At 36.8% G+C, this 27,474-nt stretch overlaps 1 protein-coding gene across 1 annotated transcript; it reads right to left on the bottom strand.

Annotated features, from left to right (window-relative positions):
- Positions 1–23: 23 nt before the first annotated feature.
- On the bottom strand, positions 24–26,030 carry PDCD4 (programmed cell death 4). The gene is made up of 12 exons (XM_049855039.1): positions 25,902–26,030; positions 21,505–21,609; positions 18,903–19,202; positions 17,005–17,099; positions 13,135–13,248; positions 10,147–10,368; positions 8,496–8,593; positions 6,810–6,924; positions 3,457–3,564; positions 3,096–3,206; positions 2,306–2,445; positions 24–737 (listed from the first exon to the last, which is right to left on the bottom strand). Exons 2-12 carry the CDS (start codon positions 21,545–21,547, stop codon positions 677–679), a joined length of 1,407 nt encoding a protein of 468 aa, XP_049710996.1. The 5' UTR covers positions 21,548–21,609; positions 25,902–26,030; the 3' UTR covers positions 24–676.
- Positions 26,031–27,474: the final 1,444 nt, after the last annotated feature.

Here is a 27,474-nt window from a genome sequence, read left to right as displayed (position 1 = left end):
ACCCAAAATAAATGTACTCCAAATAAGGAATCAACACTGCTTCACATGTTTTATTTTGTCATACATTCTTCTAGAACCGGGTTCATTTTTCCAGTTTTGTACAAAAATAGATGTTCCAGCCACCATTTACTGAACTGTCTAGTCTTTAAGACCAATCAATATGTTCCCTGGAAAGATGAATAAGTCTCATGACTAACTCATTTTCTTAGAATTCTTTAAGACAAATAACTTTTTTTTTTTTTTTAAACTCCCAAAGCACAGTATTTCAACAGCAGCAGCCAACATGGGGTTTTAGCAGCTTAACTTTACCCCCTAAATAAAGCTTTGTATAAACCAGTGATTTTACTACAAAACCACTGTCCTTGAAAGAAAGGAGTGGCAGTCAGACATCAATGCAAAACTTGGAATGATTAGGTCATAAACACGGCACTTACAAAAAAGGTAGCTTATTATAATATTCCACTTGAGAAGTGGTTACTTTTCTGTCCCCTCCTTTATACCCTCAAAAAAAAAGAAAAACTTCCTTTAAAAATTCCCCTTAGGTGTAAGTTTATAAAATTTCAGAAAAGCCTTGTACCCAAAACAAGTGCTTTAAAAAAAAAAACTGTTTACTAATAACTCTTACAGTTCAGATACATATTTTTTATAACATCTAAGAATGCAAGAGTTCTTATATTCAGTAGCTCTCTGGTTTTAGACGGCCTCCATCTCCTTCACTTACAAAACGCTTTCTGCCCCTGTAATGAAAAGAACACAAACATGAAAACAGATTCAAATTCTCACTAGAGTAATGAAGGGGAAAAAAAAAAAATACTTGGTATTTTTTGATTACACATTAAGTTTTGGAGGATCTTATTGTTTCAAAAAAGCATGCCTCTAATTCCTTTGAAGATTCTTTCCCTGCTGTACATTTTAGCATATAACACATAAAACAGCTAATATGAATTTTTAGCTAAATAAACGCTAATTATTGAAGTAGGTTCATTATCCAAGTGCAGTCATGTAAGGCAAAGTTTATTTAGAAATTTAGTATTTATTTTTATCACATTATTATCATTTGAAAGCTAAACAAGTGAGCCATATGGTGAACATATGATTTGGAATAATATAAACGAACTATGGAGGAGCCCTGGTGGCACAGTGGCTAAGAGCTCAGCTGCTAACCAAAAGGTCAGCAGTTCAAATTCACCAGCCGCTCCTTGGAAACTCTATGGGGCAGTTCTACTCTGTCCTATAGAGTCACTGTGAGTTGGAATCGACTTGATGACAACTATGTTTTGTTTTGGGACTATGAAACCTATCAAAATATGCACGCTTAACAATTTTTAAGTTTTTTTCCCCCTCAGATGTAGAAAAGGCATAACCTGAATGTGAGAAAACAAATCAGAATCCAATTAATTCCAGCCTATCCCCCATTTTGAGATTCCTGCTATTGTAAACCTCACGAAGTCTTGTTCTGTAATGTGACCACACTCAAGCTATATGCAGTAACAGCCCAGAAGGAAGAGTTGACCAGCAGCACATACCTCTAAGTAGAACACAGAGCTTGGGCAGGATTAACCTTTCCTCTATGGCCCAGATCAACATAGCACAGGCACGCGAGCCCACACACAAATGTACACTTCATCAAATAAGTAAAAGGGTAGAGACTAAAAAGTCAGGTATCTCCTCAACCTTCAGTATCAGCTTTAACAAAAAAATCAGTTCCTGAGAGTTAGATCCTAGTAGCACAAATATAACACCTCCAAAGAATACACACACACACACACTCAAGAGTCAATTAGCCCCAATTTGCTACCCCGTGAAGAGGCAAAGGATGCCGCATAAGGTACAAGAAAGAGCTCACACCTTTGAAGCCAGTAAAAGACTGGATTCATGCATGGTCTCTACTCCTTATTAGCTGTGTGACCTTAGAAAAGGTATGTTAAACCTGCCTATGCATCCATTTTCTCATCTTACTGGTGGATAATACCTACTCTGAAATAATATTTAAACTACTTAGAACAGAAGAATAATATTTAAACTATTTAGAACAGAACCTGCTATACAGAACTGCTCCACAAAATTAGTCTCCTTCAAGTGAACTGGGCTTCATGAGTAGTCCTATACAGATTTACAAGGGAGCAAAACAAGCTTCACCCTTGTTTCTCCATACACTCAAAATAGGTGATTCTTGCTCTTCAGTGACTTCAGAGAAGATACTATTACTTTTTTGACAGAGCTGAAATGATGGAAAACTATCTTAGTTTAGCCTCACGAAGCACCTCATCCAGTATTTTATGCTGAGAAAGAGTAAATAAAGTACCTTGAAGGACAAAGATCTCTGAGTTGTCTGGAAATTATCCCAGCCTGAAAACATTCTTCTACAAATCGCTCGAGCACAGAGTATGAATGTGGGACATCCAGGTTAATATCTGGAATTTCACTGTAAATTCTCTCATAACCCTAAAACAATGAAATGAGATGCAGAACTGTTAGCCACATGAAAAAATCCCATCCACCAAAATCCACCACTATGTCATTAATCTACATTTAAGGCCCAATGGTCATGCACTTAGACTGAAGTCAGATTTGAACCCTGAAAACTAGAAAAAGTAACATTTGTTAACAGAATGTTTTCTTTAAAACTGTTCTTTCCAAAGAGCTGCAGACAGACATCAGACATTGGGTATTCAATATCAGCATCACATCCAACATTTCAACAATGTGTACAATTTTAAATAGGAAAAATTAAGTACTCTGAAGTGTAATTTATTAAACATTCATGTTTCTCCAGAAACAGAACCCTTAAGAAAGAATATTCAATCACGAATATTCAAGAAAAAAAAAGAACCCTTGAAGAATACATAATCACACATTCAAAAATTAGATGAAAAAAAACAATGCTGAAGTGTTACTTTCTACTTGAAAGTAGAAAGTGTTACTTTCTTTGAAAGAGGCTCAAACAATTCCATTAAAAAAAAATTTTTTTAAAGCCCTTACGGGCATAATACTACTAAAAAATACCTATAAAAAAATTTCATTGACAATTCATCAACTTTATTCAATTATATATTTTTAGGATATAAGCTTAAAAACTATGATGTTATACTTACTCTTTTCATTTGATCTACAGTAATGGTAGAGGATTTCCAAAGGGATTTTAATAAATCCAAAATCATTTTAAACGTGCTTTCTCCAGTTGACTCTAAAACCATTATAATAGCCTAAAAATTGAAGGAATGAATGATGAATTTTGGGATCATTAATTCATGTAAGAAACTGCTCCTAAAATAGATCCTTTTTCTCTAATATGTAACCATGATCATTACAAAAATTTAAAAACTTTCTCCCTTAACAATCTTATTTTTTAAAAAAGAAAAAAAAAATATGTATACTATTAAAGAAGCATTTAAGTCACTGTGGTGCAAAAAAGAACACTGAATAACTATCTGTGGAATGTCAAGGTGATCTTACTTCATATACAAGCTCATGGTGAAAATGAGGTACTTCCAGTTCCTTAAGGCAATGTTCAGCTTCAGATATGTCTCCAGAGAGTATATATTCTTTCAGCAGCATATCAATCTATTAGATTTAAAAATTGAGACGTGTTAAAGTTCCTCATTTTTGAAAAATTGTGCTTTGCCTAAGGACTGATTTATGCTCATCCCGATGAAGTGGCAGATCATGAAAAGCTAGGAACAGAGGTCTAGGAGCATAAAGACTTGATATGGTACTTTCATAACTATTTTTTTCAGAATAAAAAATATCCAATTTTCAAATGGTTCATAACTATGAAAAAACGCAGTGCTTCAGTGTATCTCAATAATCACCAAGATCTGTAAGTAGGCTTATGGTGTGCACAGCCTGGGTTGGGATTATGCTTCAGTGCTCACTATAAAACACGGGCTTTAAAAGTCCACTAGAGGGCACTAACCAAAGGTCTCAACATAAAATTTTAATGTGGCACAAAATGTTTCAAATTCTATCAGAATGACCTTAATAATGCACTGGAAGACAAAAAAATGAGAGAGATATTAATAGCATTTTACTAGACAGGGCAGAGATTTTCATAGTTTCTTTTTTTACTAGAACTGAGGACCCATTATCTAAAAAATCAGTCATCTGACTTGAGCAAACTTCAAGTCATAGCTGAAAAGTCTTGATACTCCCACTCAAACTTGTACAATAACATCTGTGATTCCACAGAAGAATGTGGGAAAAGTTTTTTACACAAGAACTTCCAACTAAGAATGTTCTTCCCTATACAGTGCCTATTAAAACCACCTTTGCACCTAGTACCAAAACCAAACCTGTTGCCATCGAATGGATTCCAACTCATAGCGACCCTATGGGACAGAGCAGAACTACCCAATAGGGTTTCCAAGAAGTGGCTGGTAGATTCGAACTGGTAACTTTTCGATTAGCAGCCAAGCTCTTTAACCACTGCGCCACCAGGGCTTCTGGTAACTTTTCAGTTAGCAGCTAAGCTCTTTAACCACTGCGCCACCAGGGCTCCTTGCACCTAGTAAGGACCCAATAAATGTTGTCTGATAGAGTAAGTATCCTCTACTTTCAACTTCTAGAATGTATTCTCATAAAAGGTAAAGTGAACATCTGAAGGCTAGAATACATCCTGATAAATATTTCCTATTATCCTGCTTTAAGAAATTAAGTACTTAAAGCATGGCATCTCAATAAAATGTTTCACATATTATAAATTAACATATTTGTTATCAAAGTTATATTACATAGTTTTAACATTTGTTACATAGCTTAAAAAAGTATTTAAAATGCTTCTGACTGGATTTCTTGCATTTTTAGAATGATAAAATTACAAATACATGTAAACATTTCCAAAAGTTCTCTTTGTTCAATCCATTCTTCTATGTCATATTCAAAAAATGTCAGCCTCAAACTTGTATACTGGTAGTTTTATTTCAATTTTTATCCTGACCCTTTTTTTTTCTTTTTCAATTTTGATTTAAGTGAAAGTTTACATAACAAAATAGTTTCTCATTAAAGAGTTAATATACAAATTGTTTTGTGACACTGATTGTCAACCCACAATGTGTGAACACTCTTCCCTTCTCCACCCCGGGTTCCCAGTTTCCATTCTTCTAGTTTTCCTATCCCTTCCTGCTTCTTATCTTTGCTTTTGAGTTGGTATGCCCATTAGTCTCATATACATGACTGAACTATGAAGCACATCCTTCATGTGTGTTACTGTTGGCCCTATACGTGTGTCTCATCTTTGGCTGAAGGGTGAACCTCAGGAGTGGCTTCAGTACTAAGTTATAGGGTGCCCACAGGGTCATGGTCTCGTGGTTTCTTCAGTCTCTGTCAGACCAGCAAGCCTGGTCTTTTTTGTGTGTGGATTTGAATTATGTTCTACATTTTTTTCCAGCTCAGACTGGGACCTTCTGTTGTAATCCCTGCCAGAGCAGTCAGTGGTAGTAACCAGGCACCATCTAGTTGTTCTGGGTATTTTAACCATTTTTAACTGAGATAATTCATGTGCCAAAAAAGAGTTTAGCAGTTCCTCAAATATTAAGTCCTCCAATCTGTAAACATGGGATATCTTCCCATTTATTTAGGCCTTCTTTAATTTCTTTCAATGACATTTAACAATTTTCAGTGTACAAATGTACTTTTGTTAAAATTTATTTCTGATACTTTAATCTTATTCATGATATTATAAATGGCACCGTTTTCTTTATTTTCAGATCATTCACTGCTATTGTATAGAAAGAAATTTTATTTTTGCATATTGACCTTATATCCTGTGCCCCTGCTGAATTCATTTAGTAGTTCTAATAGTTTTTGTTTTTACTTTGTAGATTCCTTTGGATTTTCTATATACAAGATCTATCTGGGAATAGAGCTAGTTTTCTATCTTCCTTTCCAGTCTGTATGCCTTTTATTTCTTTTTCTTCCTAGCTGCCCTGGCATCTTGACTATTTTTATACCACAATATTTGTACTAATTCTTTAATTTTTTAAAAAAAGATATCATGTAATCATGGCATCACAAAAATACACAAATCCTCTATCTTAACACAGAAAAGCAAAAATGGTCAAAGCTTTAACGACATTTTAAGCTCCTTAACTCTCAAACTAGTTATACACATCATTAAAAGACTTACTAAAATTCAAAACTATGGTCACATGAGAAGATTATACTCAAAAATCAGAAGCACAAGAACTACAAATCTTCTAATTACCTGCCCTTTCTTAAGGATTTTCACATAAGGAGATTAAAAAATAACTTTTAGTTTCCTGTTATAGGACACATTACAGACAGAAAACCCACAGAGAATAAACCTTGCATTATAATGCAACAAATCTATTACTTTTTCTTTTACAGTATACATATAGGTAATGACACCTCACAAAAATTCACCATTCTCTCATCTACTCTAGTGCTCATAATTCATAACTTAGGATCTGAGAATATCAAGTTTCAAAGTACTCATATGAAAATACTTATGGAATGAACTATAAAACAAACTCTTATTTTAACAGTATCATAAGTATTTTAAATACCAATATAATAAAAGACTTCAGGTCTTTGACATTCCTACACAGTCCTCTTATAATAAAACATAAAAGTTCATTTTTAAGTCAGGGAAACACTCAAAATTTAGTAAAATTTATATAATTATTATATAACTTATACCAACAGACTATAAAGCCAAATATGAAATGATTATTCAAATTTGCAGCTATAAGACTGAACTTAATTTTTGTCCACAAAAATACCAGCTAGTAGGCATAGTTTATTTCTCCCAGAGGAATACATACAAATTAAAGACAATACCCAATAATTACCTCTTTAACAAGGTGATTGACAGACTGCTGCCCACCTCCAGAGCCCCACACACTGTCTTTGCGCTTTCCACCTCTAGACATACTTAGGAGCACAGTAGCCTTGTCCAGAGCAGCTCTACAAAAGAAAAAAAATTAAATCCAATTTTGACACACTGACATGCTTTACTAAATTATGGATAAACTAACAAAACTACATATATGCTAAAAGCTTCCACAGAACTTAAAAGCAACATAAAATTCGAAACTCTAGTTAAAACTATTTTTCAAAATAAAAGGTTGGGAGCAAAAATAAGTTGATTTTCATGTTAATTTTCTCACACTATGTTATTTCCATTTCTCTCTCAACAAAAATCAAAACATACTACAAAAAAACTGATCTACACAGAAAAGGGACATTTTACATTATAACTAACTTTTACCTAGAAATTGACTTCCGAACCAAAGAGACCATTCCACTAGGACCTGAAGTAGCCCTAGAACGTTAAGTTAGGTTCGGCGTGACATGTGAGAGAACCTAAGACATGGCCAAGTCCAAATCTAAGTTTCCAGGCAGTTCCGAAAAATCATGTAGTGTAACTCCCAAAAAACACATCTAGCCTACAATTACTGGACCGAAGGACAAGAGTGAAAAAGACACTATTTCCTGATTAAGAAAAACGTCTACAGCAGATACACACAAAATAAAATTGTAAATGGGGCTCCTTTGTTAAAAATGTCCATCTTAACTGCCTTATTGGAATATAAAATAATTACAGAATGTTAGAACCTGAAGGGACCTTAACCCTTTCAAGAACGAATTATTTTTTGGTAATGTAATGTTTTTTCACTAATGGCTTGCATGCTGAACTACTGAGTGTTGGTAATCTTGTTATGTAATATGGTTTTTTATAAACGTGTACCCATATATATACACCAGTGGACTCTGGAGGTAACACGGGTAGAATGAGGCATTGTCAGATATAGAAAAAAATTTCTAGAGCTTGTTCAGCCGTGTATTTTTCCATTTCTGAAAAAGGCGAGTGTTTCAGGAAAAGTAACTCCAGGGTCAGCAAAACCAGGATAATACAAAATACCATACCTCCAAACCAATAAAAGAATACACAAGGGGAGACATTGCATAATTCCAGCCTCTTATAAAAATAAAGCCTCAAAAGGAAATGTTGTCGTGGGAACATCACCACTGCAATAAATTACTTCTTACTGCAAAACAAGTACTTAAAGCTCAGAAACCAGAAGATAAGTCCTTGACAAGTACACAGCATGTACATGCAGTATGTAAAGCATGATACCATGCCTGCTTAGACTGGATGTCTCCTAAAAATAAGTTTCTCACTTGAAAATGACCTAATCCTGAAAACCACATCTACCCAATAACACAAAGGGAATCATAAATATCCTTACATTTGAAGTTCAATTATTTAATAAATAAGGAAACTGAGGCCCAGAGAAGCATATCTTTGACAGGAAGGTAACTAATGGTTTAGCTAGAAGCCAGGACTTCTCTATTATAGTATCATTCTCTTCCCCTTGTATCATGCCAACAGTCTCTCAATTTTAAGAGTGGAGAATACAGACAACTGACAATTTGATGCTCACAATGTCTGATGAATTCAAGAGTCATTTCTATAGACTAATGGAGAATTTCCCCTACTGTGAAATTCTAAGTAGGAAAATTAATTTACTTACCTAGCCTGTACACAATCTACAGTTCCTTTGTAACTATCAATATAGGTATTACATAAAATTCCATCTCCAACAGCTCTAGCAATAAACTGGCCCACCAACTATAAAAAAAAAAAAACTAAAATAAATGTTTATAGGACACAATTTCTCCATACATAAATGATGAAGGCTGGTTGAACTATACAGTCAATACCTAAAAGACATGTTGAAATATTCAACAAACCTCTACTTAGCACCTACTAGTTACGCTTGGTACACTCCCACTTCTTTGCATTCAAATTAATACATAAGTGCCAGAGTGGGGCCATGACTGTTTTGCTTACTACTGAATTCCCAACACCTTGAACACTGCCTCACACATAGTATCTGATCAAAAATATGAAAAGTTGTATAGAAATATTCATATCAAAGTATGTTCATAGCATTATTTGTTATAAAAACTGGAAACAACTTCAGTGTCCAACAATAAAAACTGGTAAGTCTCCAACAACAACAAAAAATACATAAATTGGTACACTGCGTGGCCACACGGAAATATCTTCACCGTGTTTTATGGAGAAAAATCAAGTTTACAAACCAGCACATATGGTATATTCCATTTTTTATTAAAGCAAAAAAAATGTATATAAGCCATTGGCATATACCCATAGAAAGTAGAATGGAAAGCTTAGTATCAAAATATAAGCAATGGTTACATTTTCTGACTTTTCTTCCCTTTGGTTTTTCTGTATTTTTCAAAAATTTTATAATGTATATGAACTTTCATAATCAATTTGTTAAAGTATGTGTACTGGTACTAGTATAAAGAGGCGAGAAAAAAAAGCCCATGTTTGAATCACAGCTGAATACCTTTCACAGACTTTTGTCTGTCACAGGAAAGTGACATTTAGAAGCTGGCCTATTTATTTCTGAATTAATGTGTAAGTATAAAATGCTCCTACCTTGATCAAAAAGTTTTAACAACAATTTCATATGTTTTCAATTTCAGGCCAGGAAGTCACCTTACAGTGTCAGCATGTATTAACTTCTGATAAAAACATAAGGTCTTGTGCAGAGGCTCTACAGAACTTGTGAATTTTCTAATTTACTCCCCCACAAAGCTTCAAAAGGAAATAGTCTTATTTATATTATTATAATAAATGGAGCCCTGGTTGCTCATTGGTTAAGAGCTAAACAAAAGGTTGGCAGTTCAAATCCACCAGCTGCTCCTTGGAAACCCTATGGGGGCAGTTCTACTCTGTCCTATAGGGTCACTATGAGTCAGAATTCACGCAATGGCAATGTGTTAGGTTTTTTGATTGGTTTTTATAATAAACATTAGTCAAACAAATTCAACCCTTAACAATCTACATTTCTAAAAATCCTAGCTTTACTATATATAAGCAAAATATACAGACAGAAAAAATATGACCAAAAAACCATACAAAGCATGACAGGAAAAAGGAATATAAAATTGAATTTATAGTATGATGTAAAGTATGTTTAAAAAAAAAAAAAAGCTAGAAAAAACATATTAAAATGTTACAGAGCTATTTTTATGTGGTAGAAGATATGGGCCAGTTTCCCCTTTCATCTACTAAAATTTCCCAGGAATATGTATTATTTCTACAACTGGAAGTGGGTGTGGGAGATGAACAAAAAGAATCATACAAACCTGTGGTGCTCTAGGAGTGTCCAGTGCTAATTCAGGCAGATCTTTCAACAATTTATCAAATGATTTTTCTACATCATTTGTGCTCATGACTGTCCCACAAAGGTCAGAAAGAAGCTTAGATGTCATTTCTCTATGACTGGCCTTCCCCTCCAATGCCAAGGACACTGCCAACACTGGTACTCCACTTTTCATTTCACCAAGATTTAAATCTCTTAGCATTTCCTATTTTAAAAAATATATAGGTTTAATAAAAGTTTTTTTCTAAAAAATGAAACTTTGATCCATATATCCTTATCCCCTTTGGAAATACAGAAGCAGTCATATTTTCTGGGAAACAATAAATATATCTTTCCTGGCATATAAGTTAGATATTGATCCACTCTGTCAAGCTCTAACTGCCTGAACATCACTAAACTAGGCAATGTGTAATTATACCTAGAATAGTTTATTATTAACGTACATAATATTGCTAGTTTGGTATTAAAGAGTTAAAACTAACCCTCTGCCTTACAATCTATTATTTCTAGAAATACTGTTTTATAAGCATTTGTAAAGAGATTCATTTTCCATTATCATAAGCTGTTTACATGCTATTTTTCTGCAAACAAAAAAAACTATTTTTATATAATGTTTAAAATGATACCTTAAACCATTGTCTTTAAGTGGGATTAATGTTTTAAATGCTGGGATAAAGTTAAAATGGTTTCTACTACAAATAGTAATAGAAACAGTACAATGTACCAAGTGTTATAACTATTTATATTCTCATTTAATACTCAAAACAACCCTTTGAGGAAGGTACTACTATCATATCAATCATACCCAGTGAGGACACACAGCTGGAGTAGCTAACCTAGAAGTGGACACAGGCAGTGTAATCCTAGAGGCTAACTTCTAACTCAATAACTAAGAGTGCTTTCCTCTTCCCTCAAAGTTTTCTCAGAACCTTTAAATCATGGTTTACAACTAAGAGTGCCAGAGCTATTTTCACAATCACCTAACTAAAACGTCCCTGTTAGTAGTCTCTTCCTACTCCATTTCATCTTCCTGGACTACCCTTTAACAACTAACTCATTATCTTTAAACATGATGCTCCTTCCTGGAAAACCCTCTTCAACCATCTTGCCCTGGCAAACTCCTAAGTATCCTTCAGATAGCACAGTATCACTTGTATCACTCTCCATTTTATGCTTCCAGAACACTCTGCTCGTAGTATTACTCAGTTAATAAATACATATTATGCAGTTGGTCCTATGCTAGGTAGGTACAGGGACTTCAGCAGCCCCCCTTCCTTCATACTTAGTTTAGCTCCACCTCTGTAACAAAATGTCTGACATTATAATAATCTGTTTACATGCTATTTCCCTTATCAGACTTAGCTTCAAAGGGCAGGAATCACACATCACAAATTTCTTCAGGTGGTATGCACTGAGCAATGTTTGTTGTATATTCAAATCCTGCAAGTCCAAAGATAATCAAACTGCTATATCAGACAAATCAAGAAAATCCAGTCTGAATTATAAGAATTTAAATTGTAAGTCTTTTAAAGTGTTACAAATTTACTAACTTAACCTAGTAATCTTTATTAGACTAGTAATTTTTTTTTTTTTTTTTTAACCCTTCTACATTTACTAAAGGAGTCCTTCTGGCACAGTGGTTAAACCCTTGACTGCTCACTGAAAGGTCAACAGTTTGAACCTACCAGCTGCTCCTTGGAAAAAAGATGTGGCAGTCTGCTTCTGTAAAGACTACAGTCTTGGAAACTCCATTAGGCTGTTACACTCTATCCTACAGGGTCACTATGAGTCAGAATCGACTCAATGACAATAGGTTTAGATTTACTTAATACTGGACGGCACACAACATAGATTTACTTTATGAACAATTTACAATTAACACAGTAAATGTTCCCAAGCAAATTATGCTTCAAAAAGACCTAAAAATGTATTATCTTGGTTTTTATATACATTTTTTTCAAATCATTATTCTTGTGTTCTTTAAAAAAAAAAAAAAAAAGTACGAAAGATAAATTTTATCCTAATCCTGAGCATTGAAATGTCAACAAAATGGAACTAAAATCAGTTATTTTTAACTGAGGTCCCTTAAGAGGTTTCAAAAGGTCCATGTTGTTGCTATTAGCTGCTGTCAAGTCACCCCTGACTCAAGGCAACCCCAGTGCACAAAGGGATCGAATCACTGTAATCACAGGGTTTTCATTTGGCTGATTTTTTGAAAGTAGATCACCAGTCCTTTCTTCCTAGTCTGTCTTAGTCTTGAAGCTCCATTGAAACCCGTTCAACATCACAGCAACACACAAGCTTCCAAAGAGACAGGTGGTGGCTACGCTGAGGTTCACTGGCCAGGAATCAAACCTGGGTCTCCCATGTGGAAGGGAAGAATTCTATCACTGGACCACCACTGCCTACTCAGGTCCACAAATGCCCTGAAATTATGTTAAAAAGTATCATGCTGACCTCAGGGGGCAGTGAGTTTATGTTAATTGGAGAGGAACAACTCAGAAATGAAGGATGAGAATGGCTGCACAACTAGAAGAATGTAGTCAATGTCACTAAATTGTACATGTAGAACTGTTAAAATATATATATATTAAAATAAAGATGCTGTCTCAGGGGAGAGCAAGTAGGAATATACAGCAAGGTGTACATAAGTTTTTGTGTGAGAGGCTGACTTGGAAACTTTCACTTAAAGCACAATAAAATTAAAAAAAAAAGGGGGGGGGTATCATGCTGTGCATTTTTCAGGAGAAAAGATGGCACACAGCTCTCATCAGATCTCAAAAGGGGCTATAATTCCAAAAATGTAAGAACTGGTTTAAATTAAGGTTTTACAGAAATTCATTGATACACAAGAAAAATGCTTAAATTTAATCAGTGAACCAAAATCATTCTAGATACTGATGTTTTTTACTTGTAATAGTTTGTTTCCTTTCATACAGTAAATGAATTATACTTCCAACTTTAAACCTACCGCAACTTCATTAGTATCTCCATGCTCGAAATATTCCTGTATGATTGGTGTTAAAGTCTTCTCAAATGCCCTTTCATCCAAAGGCAGAACTACAGTTTCATAAACACAGTTCTCCTGAGAAGGGAAGGGGGAGAAAAAGTTATAAATCAGAGAACAGAATATTCAGATAAACTGAAATTGTCTCTTAATTTTATATTCCAACTGGTCAGTCAGTAATCCCCATTTAGGGCAAGATAAAGACATGCCATATGCTTTGACAATTTTTTTTTTTTTTTTTTTACTCCTCACTTACTATCTTGTGCGACAAATGCCGAGGTGCAAGGCCAAAGTAACGCCAGCTGCAGTGGTGTCACTAGGGTTGGTACCATCCACTACAGTAACTCATGGTGCTACCTCCCCCGCCTTGGACCTCCTTCTATACCAGCCCCAGCCTGCGGGAAAAGAGTCCTGGGCTACCAGGACACATCTCCTGGTGGCGGACACAGGTGCCCAGCTCCTGATGGCATGGAGCAGCACGGGCAAGCCAGGAGGGCTAGAGGCCCATCTGGGAATGGGGCAGCCACACAGGAACAGCCCCCAGCCACTATCTCACTTCCGTAAAAATTTACAGTCTTAGAAACCCTACGGAGCTGCCCCATAGAGTTGCTGTAAGTCAGAATTGACTTTACAGCAATGGGTTTTTTTTGTTTTGTTTATTAGTCTTTTAGACTACTTTCTTCTCTCAGTCTTTGGTTTCCTTCTTTTTCTAAGTAGAGAAGAATAGTTGTATCTTAGGTAGTCACTTACAAGCTTTTAAGACCCCAGACATTACTCACCACTTTGGGATGTAGAACATATACTTAATGAGCTATATTATACCAGTTAATGAGTTATCCCACGAGACTATGGTCCTAAGCCTTCAAACCCAGAAAACCAATCTCGCAAGGTGTTTGTTGTCCGCTTATATAAACACAGAATCCATTTATCACTGTTCTTTTACAAAATCTGAGTCTGATAAACCAATATACAACATCAGAACCACAAACCATAGCAAATACATGACCTCTACCAATTCTCCATAAAAAACCCACTGCCGCTGAGTTGATTCCGACTCGTAGTGACCCTACAGGACAGAGTAAAACTGCCCCCACAGCGTTTCCAAGGAGCACCTGGGGGATTCGAACTGCTGACCTTTTGGTTAACAGCTACAGCTCTTAACCACTATGCCACCAGGATTTCCCAATTCTCCATACCTTCTGTTAATTTTTTATATAACTCACAAAACCTATCCTTTTTAACTAAAAGGCTTTATGATGGCTTTCTATCGTATCACTTCCATTAAAACTTCACTTTTTAAAAAATGAGGCAAGGACCAATGCCTTCATGATTAGTAAGTTGTATCGTGATAAAAGTCCCTATAAATCAAAAGTTGTAACGACTGAAAAAAATCATTAAAGAGAAACATGGTTCAACTGATATTTCAAAAAGTAATAAGATTAATATCTATCACCAAATCATCCCCTGCTCTCCAGCAAATTCCTGAAATGTTTATCTCCAATTTTTGACAGGCTTCAGTGTTGGAAACCCTGGTGGTTGTAGTGGTTAAGTGCTATGGCTGCAAACCAAAAGGTCGGCAGTTCGAATCCACTAGGCGCTCCCTGGAAAATCTATGGGGCAGTTCTACTCTGTCCTGTAGGGTTGCTGTGAGTTGGAATCGATTCAACGGCACTGGGTTTGGTTTTGGTTTGGTCAGTCTAATAAAAGACTTGAAAACTTGCTAAAATTAGAATATTTAGCAAAGTTCTATAATATCTGAATTCTACTGGCTTTAAATGTAATTTTTTTCATATTTTCTTAAAAAGATTTCCATGTCCAGTTAGCTAAAATCAGTAAATACACACATGCAAACAATACACAATAACAACCTAACATATATCCTGGTATTTTCCTAACTAAACTTCTCACCACCATGTCTTATCTTATGCAAAGACAGTGTTCTTAAAAGTATCGCATGTATTGTCTGAGGTTTGCATCACAATAATTCAATGCGTGGTGGGGGTGGGGCAGACAAAGGAGGAAGGGTGAGTGGTGAATGGTGGGTAGAGGATGAAATAAGACTGGCCATGAGTTAATAATTATTGAAGCTGGTAAAGCTTGGGAATGAGTACAAGTGGGTTCATTATACTATTCCACTTTTATGTAAGTTAGAAGTTTTCCATTAAAAAGATAACCCAATCAAAAAACGGGTGAAGATGCTGATGAAGAGTGAGGTAATAATATCAAGTGGACACTTGAGACTGTGTTGGCATCTCCTGTCTGGAGGGGGGATGGGAGGATAGAGAGAGTGGGAAGCTGGCAAAATTGTCACGGAAGGAGAGACTGGAAGTGCTGACTCATTAAAAAAAAATTTTTTTTTTTTTTTTTGGGGGGGGAGAGCAAGTGGGAGTACGGAGTAAGATGTATGTAAACTTATATGTGACAGACTGACTTCAATTGTAAACGTTCACTTGAAGCTCAATAAAAGTTAATAAAAAAAAAGGGTGAAGAACTAGAACAGACATTTCACCAAGGAGGATATTCAAATAGCCAACAAGCACAAGAAAAAATGTTCAAAGTCACTAGCCATTAAAAAAAAAAAGCCATTAGGGAGATGCAAATCAAACTAAAATATCATCTCACCTCCATAAGAATGACAGTGATCAAAAAAATGAAAAACACTAGGTTGGCAAGGCTATGGAGAAACAGAAACCCTCATCCATTGGTGGTGGGAATATAAAACAGTACCACTGTGGAAAACAGTTTGCCAGCTCTTCAGAAATTTGAACACAGTTCTACCATATGACCCAGCAATTCCACTCTTAAGTATATACCCAAAGGACCTGAAAGTAGTGACTCGAACTGACCAATGTTCATCGCAGCACTATTCTCAATAGCCAAAAGGTGTAAACAACCTAAGTGTCCAACAACTGATAGATAAGCAAAATGTGGTATATATGTAGGATAGAATATTACTCAGCCATAAAGAAGAATGTAGTCCTGATGCATGCCTCAATATGAATGAACCTTGAGGGCATTATGCTGAGCAAAGTCAGTCAGACACAAAAGGATAAATACTGTACAATATCACTTACATAAATAAACAAGTACATAGAAACCAAAAGTAATCAGTGGTTACCAGGGCCAGGAGGAAGGTAACAAAGGAGGCTTTTGCTTAGAGTACACTGAAAATACGTTAATGGTGGTAGAATAATTTGGAAAAAAGAGCAAAAATGTTGCACAACTCGAAGAACACAATCAATGTCACTGAAGTGTACATGTAAAAACAAGTAAAATATTTTATGTGTTGTTGTGTGTATATTAAAACAAAAACACAAACACAAGATAGAAATGTATCATATATAAATTCATTACAAAATTAAGATTTCATTCTCAGATTATCTCCAGGAAAAAAATCCATGTTCCAAAAACAAAACTTACCATGTAATCACCATCCGAAACATTATTAAAAAACAACGTAACAATTCTGTAACTCTTTTATGATATCCAAAAGAATATTCTTCCCAATTATCATTTACTATAGAAAAAAACTATATTAACTCAACAGAATTTATTGAAAAAATGGTCAACTTGATAATCTTCCTAACTGAATTTTAAAAACCTACTTTTTACTCTCCTCAGAAAACATGTGAAAATTATGACATACACTACTGTCAGGTGACTTGGTGTCCTAACCCAAAGTTAACCTAACAATTTGAAAGCATTATGAGTATGCACATGACTCAGAAAGTAAAAGATTCTGTTCATAAATGTATGATGAAATGACTAACCTGATGCCAAGAAAGTCTATAAGCATTTTAAATTAAGAAAAAAGTAAAACAAGCACAGTGATACCTGGTCATCATCATAGTTAGGGTCTTTCACATCCACCTCCTCCACATCATATACCTGTCCAGGTGTACCCCAGACACCTTTGCCTCCTGCACCACCTGAAAAAGTTTAGAACTGAGAAAGGCAGGACCACAAATCTAATATCACACATACCATCCTAGTAGCCCATACATCACCAGGTAAAACCATTATAAATGCAAAACCCACCTGAAAAAAAATAATATCTCACCTCTAAGAATGACATACACATGTACATCAGCTGCCAAGAACCACACTACTGTAAAACGTGTGGGAAGTCACTGAATATACATGCCATTTTACTCTAAAATTTTCAATTGTTTAAAATTTTACTTCCCAAATTGAAGTTCAACTACACGATTCTGTATATGAGACAGATCATAAATTTTAAATGAAATAGAAACCTAAAATAATTCTAAATATTCAGTTAAATAACAGCTAAAAATTTCAATTTTAGCTTCTATGCTAGTTTTCCAGCTAAGAGTTATACTTGAAAACTGCTTTTTATTCAGATCATTGCTTTTTCAATATTGATCAGATTTTATGTATCTTATAACCTATTTCCATAAGCATACATTTGAAATTGCTTATAAATTTAAAACTAAACAGGCAGATACTTTAAAAGCAAAAAAAAATCAAAAGCCAGCTATACTGGGGACCTCAAGGGAGCTGATACTGCACTTGACCTCTAAATTTTAATTCTGACATTTCTTAAGACCAAAACAAAAAGAAACATGTTGGGTCAGTAACATATGGCACAGCAAACTCAACAAGGGAGAAACACGGTGACCACCATCAAATGTTTTAAAGTCAAATACAGACATAAAAGTATGAATTATACTTTGCAACTAGTAATAAGTCACAAATAATTGCTACTTAAGCATTAACAGCACTGATAATTATTCTTCTCTACTTCTACATACAAACTGACCAGAAGTTTAACAATTCCAACTTCCAAGTTGTTTTTCAGGATGAACTTACTGAATTGTTCTTATTAGGGCCCAACTATTGGTTGTTTTTTAAAGAAACCTACAGTGTTACCAGTGTTTTCTTTTTTTGTGGGGGTGTCAGGAAGTTATCTAGGTTATACCTACAGCCTAATCCTTGTCACCAGAGCAAAACGGAACTTGATAATTAAGTTTCATTTTGATCCAACCAATGACTGTAATCCATTCAACACAAATAACAATTTTTTTTTACAAATTGCAAAAACATTTTGCAAAAGCCTAGGCTATAAATGGAAGTTCCATCATGTGAAAGTTGGTGCAATCTTCCAAACTGTATTGAAATCCCACTACAGACAAAAGCTAACAGGCCAGGTTAAATCAGTAATCATTCATTCTTTCCACAAATACTTAAGAGCCTGCCATGTGCTCATCACTACTCCAGGTACTGGGCAGGCAGCAGTGAAACAGTCCACTCTAGTACCCAAAATAAATATAGCTAAAGAGAACCAGGAACCAGATTTATGAAATCATTACAATTCTGATGCAGACGTTACTAATCAAATTTATCATGTATTCTGAACAATGGATATTTTTAGATTCATTAGATAACAGGTATGTTCAATTTCTCACTCCTTTCAAGCAAAGTTAGAGACTACGTGCACAATTCACAAGCGTGAAAACTATCAGTGTACATTTTGCTGTAAATAAGAAAGTTCTGCTCAAGCAAACTAAATCTACTCAAACAAGCAAAATAGTCTCAACCTAAAGAAAAACTGGAAGGGTCCTCAAGTTATTACTACATAAAAATATACACAAACCATAACCTCTTACATTACTATTGTTTAAATTTCTCTTATTCCTAGAACAAGGAAATTGTAGTATAAAGATTCAGATTATTTTTTTCCATTTGTTTCTCTGGATGTAGCAAGTACCAACCTTTCTTTGGTAGCCCTCTTCCTTTCCCAGATCTGGATCGCCTATCTAACAACTTTCCCTTTGGACTGGTTGGCACAGCTACTCCACTTCTAAGAGATTCGCCTCCATTATCACTGACAGAATCACCTCTGCCAGAGTCTCGGGATGAGTTTTTCCGTAGTCTCCTTTTTGCCTTGGCATTAATTCTAGCTTCATTAATGGAGGACACTGAAATCCAATTTCCATTTATTTCATTCTTTATTTCCTCAGTCCCCACATTTTCTTCTTCGGAAAAGAAAGAGTCACTTAAATTATCAGGATCTTAAAGAGACAAATGAAGAAGAAATATTCTAAGTACTTCAAGCATCCACTGTTATACCAGTTATACTTATTAAGTTATATCAGGTTGAATCACACGAACTTACCATTTTTGTAGGTTAGTAACAATCACGGGCAATCTTGTATGGGTCAATCTAACAAATGACTGCTACACAGGATTACTTTTCACATTACCATGAATTTTGATTGCATTTCAATGAACAAGGTTCAGTTCCTACTTTCTATTTTCTTCTTGCATTCTCTCACATCTCTGTAGTAACCACTCCAAATTGTATCACCATAGTACCAGACAATCACATTTCATAGACTTGTAGGGAGTACTCATACTAGATTTTACATATGAAGAAACTGAAGATCAAAGAATAACTTAGCTCCTTACAGTAATAGAAGCAGTAAGGGTAGAAGTTGGAATTGGTACACTAATCTGTCTGACTTGGCTATTTGCTACAGGAAGAGTTTACTGCAAAAAAGGTCCACTTTAGGCCCATTCAAGTATTTAAGAACTTCAAGTCTCTTATTTTAAGGCAGTGCTAGGCAAAGGCACCAAGAACAGTGTTAGAACCTGGTCTCGTTGTAGTTGGAAAAAAAATAAAGCATACATCTTAAAGTGGCACTGTCCAAAAGAAACAGAATAAAAGCCACATATGTAATTTTAAATTTCCGAGTAGCCCCAATAAAAAGTAAACATAAACAGGTTAAATCAATTTTAATACATTTTATCGAATCCAATATATCCATATCATTTCAACATGCAATCACTAAGTTTATTGAGATATTTTACCTTCTTTCTTTCATACATAATTCTCTTGAAATCTGGTATATATTTTACATATATAGTACATCTCAATTCAGACTAGCCACACTTCAAATGCTCAATAGCCACATGTGGCTAGTGGCTATCATACGGGACAATGCAAAAAAGCAGCAATTACCTATATGTAAAATATATTTTTAAAATGTATTATCATCCCCACTTCAGTGAAGGGAGGACATGTTACCCATTTATTGCCCTAAAAACCAAGTACTCATATAACTATTGCATATAGCAGCACAGAAATAACAATTATTCTAACAATTTTTTCAACTATAATTTTCCAGCACACTTTAAATCAGAAGGTTTGTAAATACAAAATGGCAAAGAAGTAACTACTTCAAAGTGTCTGTTCAGATCAAAGGAAGCTGTTTAAGTTGCACCAAACCAAAAAACACCAAACCCACTGCCATGAGTCAATGCCAAAGCACAGCAACCCTACAGGACTGAGGAGAACTGCCCTATAGGGTTTCCAGGGCTGTAAATCTTTAAGGAACCAGACTGTCACATATTTCTCCTGCAGAACAGCTGGTGGGTTCAAACAGCCAACCTTCTGGCTAGCAGCCGAGCACTTAACCACTGCACCACCAGGGCTCCTTATAAGTTATACATAATAGTGAATTAAAGTCATGGAAGAAATAAAACTGTAGAATTTAAATGTAAAATATGATAAATATATTTAACTTACAAAAAACACAGTGCTTTCAGTATTAATAAAATGATAAAGCAAAGAATTATTCACAACATGCTGTTAGTTGCCACTGAGTTGATTCTGACCCATGGAGACCCCATGTGTGTCAGAGTAGAACTGTGCTCCAGGAGGTTTTCAAGGCTGTAACCATTCAGAAGCAGATCACCAGGCCTGCTTGTTCGTTAAGAACTGAAGCATTTGCACCACTAGGGACTCTAATGTGACAAGCTCTCACAATTCAGAATACTGTGAAATACTAACTCACTCTTTGGGAAGATGATTCTGAAAGCTATAATCACATTTGTCTTAAATTCTTCAGCATTTGCACATCTATCCTACTAAACTCTGTTCATTTTTATGATGATTACGTGCTACTGAAGCACTATAGAAAACTAGGGTAAGTGCCCACAGGTTATTTATAATATGTAAATTATTATTTGGCAAAGATATCAACAATAATTTAAATTGTAAAAATCACTAACTAATCTGCATGAAAATATCAATAAGTGGGTTCATTATTATTCTCCAGACTGCACTATACTTCATTATAATTAGTGGAGAATAACAATGTATGGAATATAAAAGGATGTGCAGAAAATATAAGGACATTTAATCAATTTCCATAAAAATGAGAATCACAAACTTGAAAATCTGAAAAGTAGCATGGCCTACTTCCTCTTACAGCATGAATCCGATGATTTTTAAAGTAAAGATGTTCTCATTATCATAAAACATGATATGGCCTGAAATGCTCCGTCAAAGTTTAAGATACTATTACTTACCTGTAGGATTTACATTTAGTACGTGTTCATTTTCCACATCCATTGTTCCTTGATTTCACTCGCACTGATTCAACAAATTACCAAATGGAAGTTTTCCTTTAGAATCTATTGTTTTAAAAAGAAAAAAAAAAGTCAACATCTTCTAAACTGATATAATTACAGTAACTTCAATTTACTGACTCATACAGTAAAAAAAATCATCATCACATAACTCCATTTTTAAAAAAGAATCGCTTTACTTTCAAAGACAGCATTTGGTTTCAATCTTCTTGACAAGTTCATGGGTCAAAAAGATGCCAGATTTCAGCATGTGTAAAGCATTTCTTTAAGATGTAATTAAAAGATATATTTGCTATACATGTTTATTTCAAGTTAAAGGGATACACACATACACACTCATCCCAAATCTTTTAGGAACACTAGGCCTCAAAATTAATCTGATATACAGAAACATAAATGATGCTAATGTATGTTACGATAGATTATCAGAACTGCTATGAAATACAAACAACACAGTTTTGATTCATCAAGACTATCATATGATCTACAACATGTCTGAAGGCAGAGATAGCTGCCATTTCATTACCTAGATCTGTATAGTGCCCGTTTTAAGACTGAGATTGGGGAAAAACATTTTAATTGCTGTTTTCCCCCTCTAGTGAGCATGTATTTTTATAATCTGCAAAATCTTTTTTTTTTTTTTTTTTAAATCTGACCTATTTTAGAATGGAATAGGCACACTGACATAAGCATCTCAGTATTTTAGAGTTCAGTTTCAAGAGACTTTAAGATTATCAATTCTAGAGGGTTTGGATAAAATCAGTTCCCTTTTCTTTAGACAATTAGTGATACAAATCAATGTTATTTGAAAGGAAAACTATCAAAAATAGTTTTCGTAAAAATACAATACTAGAAAGCACAACAAAGTAAGATTTCAGAACCTCTTTGGAAATGTTTTTCGAGTTGTGGTTTAGAATACTGAGGTACTTATCGTTTAAATCATACGTTAAATACAACTTCAGTTGTTTACAATCATTTCACTAGCATCATATCCTCTAAGATATAAAAAGCACAAATTAAAGAAAACATCTATTAAACTAATTACAGAAAAGCATTCGTTTTTCATATAACACCATACTGTTAGATGGGATTTTAGGATAACAATGCCTCCTGGGACTCAAGGTAAAAATTAAATCCTTGAATATTTACATCATTATTTTTAAAAATCTTTTAAGCTTACAGTCCTTTTCTTCAGAAAAAGGTATTATTTTGTAAAACAAAAATCAACCTATGTTAACATTATACATTTAATATTTGCATAATTCCTAAGACTACTAAAATGCTATCATATTGTTGCAGAAGTTAAGAAAACGGTGAGAGCATTCTGTTTAAAACAAATAAAATGTCATACATGCTTCTATATAATCACGTTTCAGTATAATTCCCACCAACTCTGAACATAGGAAAAAAACTGAACCTTAAAAATATGTATGTAGAGATACATAAAGAGAGATAATGAAAAAGTCTGCATGGCTGAAGATGAGACATACATCTGTTTCGTTTCACTATATAAATAACACGGTATAGAAAAAGGATGATGTCATATGACGTGTGTATGAGTTTTTTAAACTATAGTTAACAAGTTTTTTTCATTCTCTGTGTAAGTATGGAAACCCTGGTGGCGTAGTGGTTAAGTGCTACGGCTGCTAACCAAAGGGTCGGCAGTTCAAATCCACCAGGCGCTCCCTGGAAACCCTATGTGGCAGTTCTACTCTGTCCTATAGGGTCACTATGAGTTGGAATCGACTCGATAGCACTGGATTTGGTTTTGGTTTTATGTAAGTATAGGAAACTCTTGTGGCATAGTGGTTAAGAGCTACGGCTGCTAACCAAAAGGTCAGCAGTTTGCATCCACCAGGTGCTCCTTGGAAACCCTATGCGGCAGTTCAGCTCTGTCCTACAGGGTCGCTATGAGCCAGAATTGACTAGACAGCAACAGGTTTGGTTTTTGGGGGTTTATGCAAGTATAATCTTTGAGATAATATTTTCTGCAGAGCCTAGCTAATAAAGTAAATGAAATGAGGTAATAAAGAAAATAAAATTATTGTAATTGGTATTTATAGAGCCCTTTATAATTCAAAAAGAATTTTACATGCATTATTTCATATAATTTGCAGAACAATCCTGAGGTAGGTACTCCTACTTTGCAGACAACTAAACAGATTCAAAGAGGTTAAGTGATCTGTCCAAGAAAAGACAAGCTGCTCAGTGGAAGAACCAGGACTAGAACTCAGGTCTTCTAATTAAAAGCCCAGGACTGTCAGCCCAAGTTCTGTACAAAATTTTAATATCCCATAAGAAGACTGTCTTTTAGGATTAACAAAGAGAAGCTTATTAAAACAGACTTCTATTGTGTCAAAATTTTAAATACTACTTTCCGAACACTAGAAATAATACTTATTTTAGACTACGAAAAAAATTCAGCTGGACACAAAAAATTACCAGCAATGGCTATAATCTGTAACTTACCAAGTTTGTTTTTATGAAGTAATCATAACACAGTCCTGTCTTTAGGGCAAGAACAATGCAATCAAGGACTCAGTCACGCTATAGTCAACACTGACCATTTTAAAAAGAGTTCAGAAAAGAGGATAAAGATGTGTTCCAGGTTTTTAATTCTCTTCAAAGTAGTGTTTTCTTTTGTTCTGTTTTCAAATTTATTTAACAATTCTTAAAATTTTTGTCTCCTAATTTAATAAAAGAAAATTTAAAGCGAAAAAAACTAAACCCTACACCCTTCAAACTAAGCTATAAAAATGACTCTTCAGTAAGAATTACCTAAAATTTAGAAAAAAATTAAGGCTGAAATTAAACACTTTTCTTTTCTCCAACGCATTACATACAGAGGTTCCCTAAAAGACAGAGCCTCCCCCACAGTACATCTATGTTCTGAAATATATCTCATAAACTAACATTCTGGTAGTAGTGTCAAGTTCAGGCCATCTGTTAACTAGAAAATTACTTGTATTCAATTCCCTGGCTACAATCACAGATGATTAAGCAACTTAAAATCACCTAAAAGCATTCAACCACAACGATGCAAAAGTGAGCACTACAAAAAATAATCGAAGCGGCTTTTTTTTTTTTTTTTTTTTTGCAGCCCTACCGATTATTTTTCCTTTCACATTGCTACTACAGAAAAACCAATCAAAATATAATTCAAAGACGCCTGCTGCGATATTAAGGAATTCAATAAACCTATTATGAAACAACGTTAAAGGATAAATATGAATAATGAATTTTAGAACACATCTGCAATGGTACCCCTTTTTAAAAAGCATATGGTGGATTCCAGAAAAGCCCTACATTAGCAAGAATGACAAAATTCTAAAAATCAGCAGAGTAAAAATACAGTAAAATGAGGCAGTAATCCACCTTCGGTTCACGCCACACCTCATTTTTCATCATTTTAAGCATCTGTAGGTACTAAAGAGCTGCGGACTACGTCGCCAGTTCTCACAAGGGCACGGGAGAGGATGGGCGACGGTGAAGCCTGCAGGCCGTTTTGAAGCTCTTGCAAAAAACTGTGTGTATTACAGCACCAAATTGACAAATGCAGCAGCCACAGCCTGCGTTTCACAGAAAGGGGGCCCTCTTCCTGTCTTTGTTTGCTCTGATTTTACTTAAACTAAAAGAAAAAGCCTTTGCACGAGGAGGGGTGCTACCAAGTCCGCGCAGGGCCGGGGCGGCAGGCACGTGTCGGTCCTCCAGCGTCCCCGGAGCGTGAGGGCCTCGGGCGGCTAGGCCTTCCTCCCCACAGCCGGCGCAGGCCCGGCACCCTCGGCCCTCCGCCCCGGCCGGGCCCCGGGGTGCTGGGGCTCCGCGGCGCGGGCCGGGACGCGCCGAGCTGCCGGACGCATCATTTCGGGGGGCCCGGGGAGGTCTAGGTGGCGGGAGCGCGCACACCTCCCTCACAGAATTTCAGTCCCGCCGGAAATACACCTCCCAGCCTCCCTCCCTCCCCCGCCCCCCACCAAAAAACAAAACGAAAACTTGGCCTTCGGGGCGAAGAAAAGGAGGCCTCGCCGCTGGCGCCCCGCGCGCCCGGCTAAGCGGGCAAGGGGCGGGCCCGCGCCGCCGCGCTCGGGGCTCGGGTCCTGGAGAAGGGAACTGGACCAGCTCTCCGCAGCCCGGGGCGTTGGGGCAGGCGCGGGCGGGCCTGCGGGACTCCGAGGAGGCTGGACTCCCGGCCCGACGGCCGGGACCAGACCGGGCTGCGGCCCCCGCGCCCCCTTCCCCTCCCCCTTCCAACGTGCGGCTGCCTACGAGGAAAACGGGGCCGCTGGAGAAGAGGGCGCAGTCCTCCCGAGCGTGCGAGCCGCCCCACGGCTACTGACCCCTCGGATCGCCGCCGCCACCGCAGGCGCCGCCGCTCGCTCAGGGCTGCCGTCCGCCGGCAGGGACCCGCTCCTCAGCCTCAGCCGCCGCCTCGGCGCGTCTCTGGCCCCTCTCGCTCTATTTGTTTTTGTTTTGTTCTACCCAGTAACACGGGGGCGAGAGGGCTACGTTGATTGGTCAAGACGGAGAGGTCGGCTGGCCAATCGTGGCGGGGGAGCGGAGCTGAGGTGGATACCGGAGGGAAGTGAAACGTGGAAAGCTGGGGAGGGTGCTGGAGGGCGCATGCGCATCTGGCTTCCAGGGGCTGGAGTGGGAAGGGAGCGGGAAGCTGGGGTGGGGGAGGTTGGGAAGGCACAGCGAGCTGGGAACAGGCGAAAGGATAGTTCCGTGGGGTGGGAACTAGGCCGAGGTTGCCTAAACAGCTTACCCGTTCCCCTCATGAGGAGGTCGGCAAACTCGGCTAATGCAAAGGCTTTGGTCCTTGCTTGCGTGTCTGGACACACTGCAGGGGGAAAGCCTTTAACCCGTCCAGCTTCTCCTGCTGACCGTTGCTCACTCCATAGCTCCCACTGCGTGCAGATCCCGTACTAAGAACATTCAGCCAATGCCCTGTACCTTTGGGGATAATCCCATTTCACAGATGCGGAAACACACCCTGCTAATTATGGCTAACCAGGCCACTAGAATCCAAATCCACACATTCCGGACACCAAAGCTGGGGTTCTCAACCGTGGCTACAATTTGTTTATTGAAACTTGTGCCTGCTGTGGCTGTTCTTTGCTGTTTTTCCTCTTGGCTGCATTTCTGTGGCTAGTCTTCTCATTCTTTCTAAGTCGCTATGTGCTTTCAGAAGACTCAGATCGATCTCCAGCGGCTAGCTCTGGCAGGATTTTCTGATGGACAACGCCTGAATGGTTCATTGCCATATCCAGTATGGAGCTGCCTCCTTCCCCTGACTTAACCATTTTCTGCCCAGTCATCCCACCTGGGAATCATTTCATGCTATTATTTCTCTGCGCAAAAATCCTTCACTAGCTTCCCACTGCCTACCTGGAATGTCCGCACCCCAGCCTGGCATTCAGTGCCTCACAATGTGGCTTCAAGACTTTGTGGCTCTGGCTCTCTGCACCCCTCCCAGTCCACTCATGGCCTTCGCTGGAACTGACTTGGACCACTCACTGTTTCATATGCCTCCCCATCTCTTGGTGGTTCTTTATCATGTTCTGTCACCTAGAAATGCCTCTCCTCTTATCTCCCATCTCTGCCTGGTGAAATCCTATCCACGCTGCAAGGCCTTCCCACATACTCTTTCTTTATCTTCATGACTTAATATGATCGTCCTATCCCCTGATTCTTCACAATGTGTAGTTTGTTGTACCTCTAGAAGCACTAATTACATTCTGCCTAGCATTATTTTATCTGAATCCCTGTCCTAGCTTTTCTCTCGGTTAGACTATAACCTCCTTGAGGGCAAGACCTGTGTCTGTTGTTGTAGTGCCTAAGAAGATGCCTTGAACATTAATTGTACTTATGCAATAAATACACCTTGATCTGAATTCACAAAGGTTCTCA

This window comes from Elephas maximus, chromosome 16, assembly GCF_024166365.1.
Source record: "Elephas maximus indicus isolate mEleMax1 chromosome 16, mEleMax1 primary haplotype, whole genome shotgun sequence".
Lineage (NCBI taxonomy): Eukaryota > Metazoa > Chordata > Mammalia > Proboscidea > Elephantidae > Elephas > Elephas maximus.
Note: the sequence above shows the minus strand (reverse complement) of the source record. Positions and strands in the feature narration are given on the sequence as shown.

Coding starts and splice junctions, on each gene's coding strand:
- PDCD4 (XM_049855039.1), bottom strand. CDS start 21,547: ATGGATGTGGAAAATGAACACGTACTAAATGTAAATCCTACAG. Junction 17,100..18,902: donor AAGAGGGCTACCAAAGAAAG/GTTGGTACTTGC, acceptor AAACTTTTTCAG/GTGGTGCAGGAGGCAAAGGT. Junction 3,207..3,456: donor ACCATGAGCTTGTATATGAA/GTAAGATCACCT, acceptor TTCAATTTTTAG/GCTATTATAATGGTTTTAGA.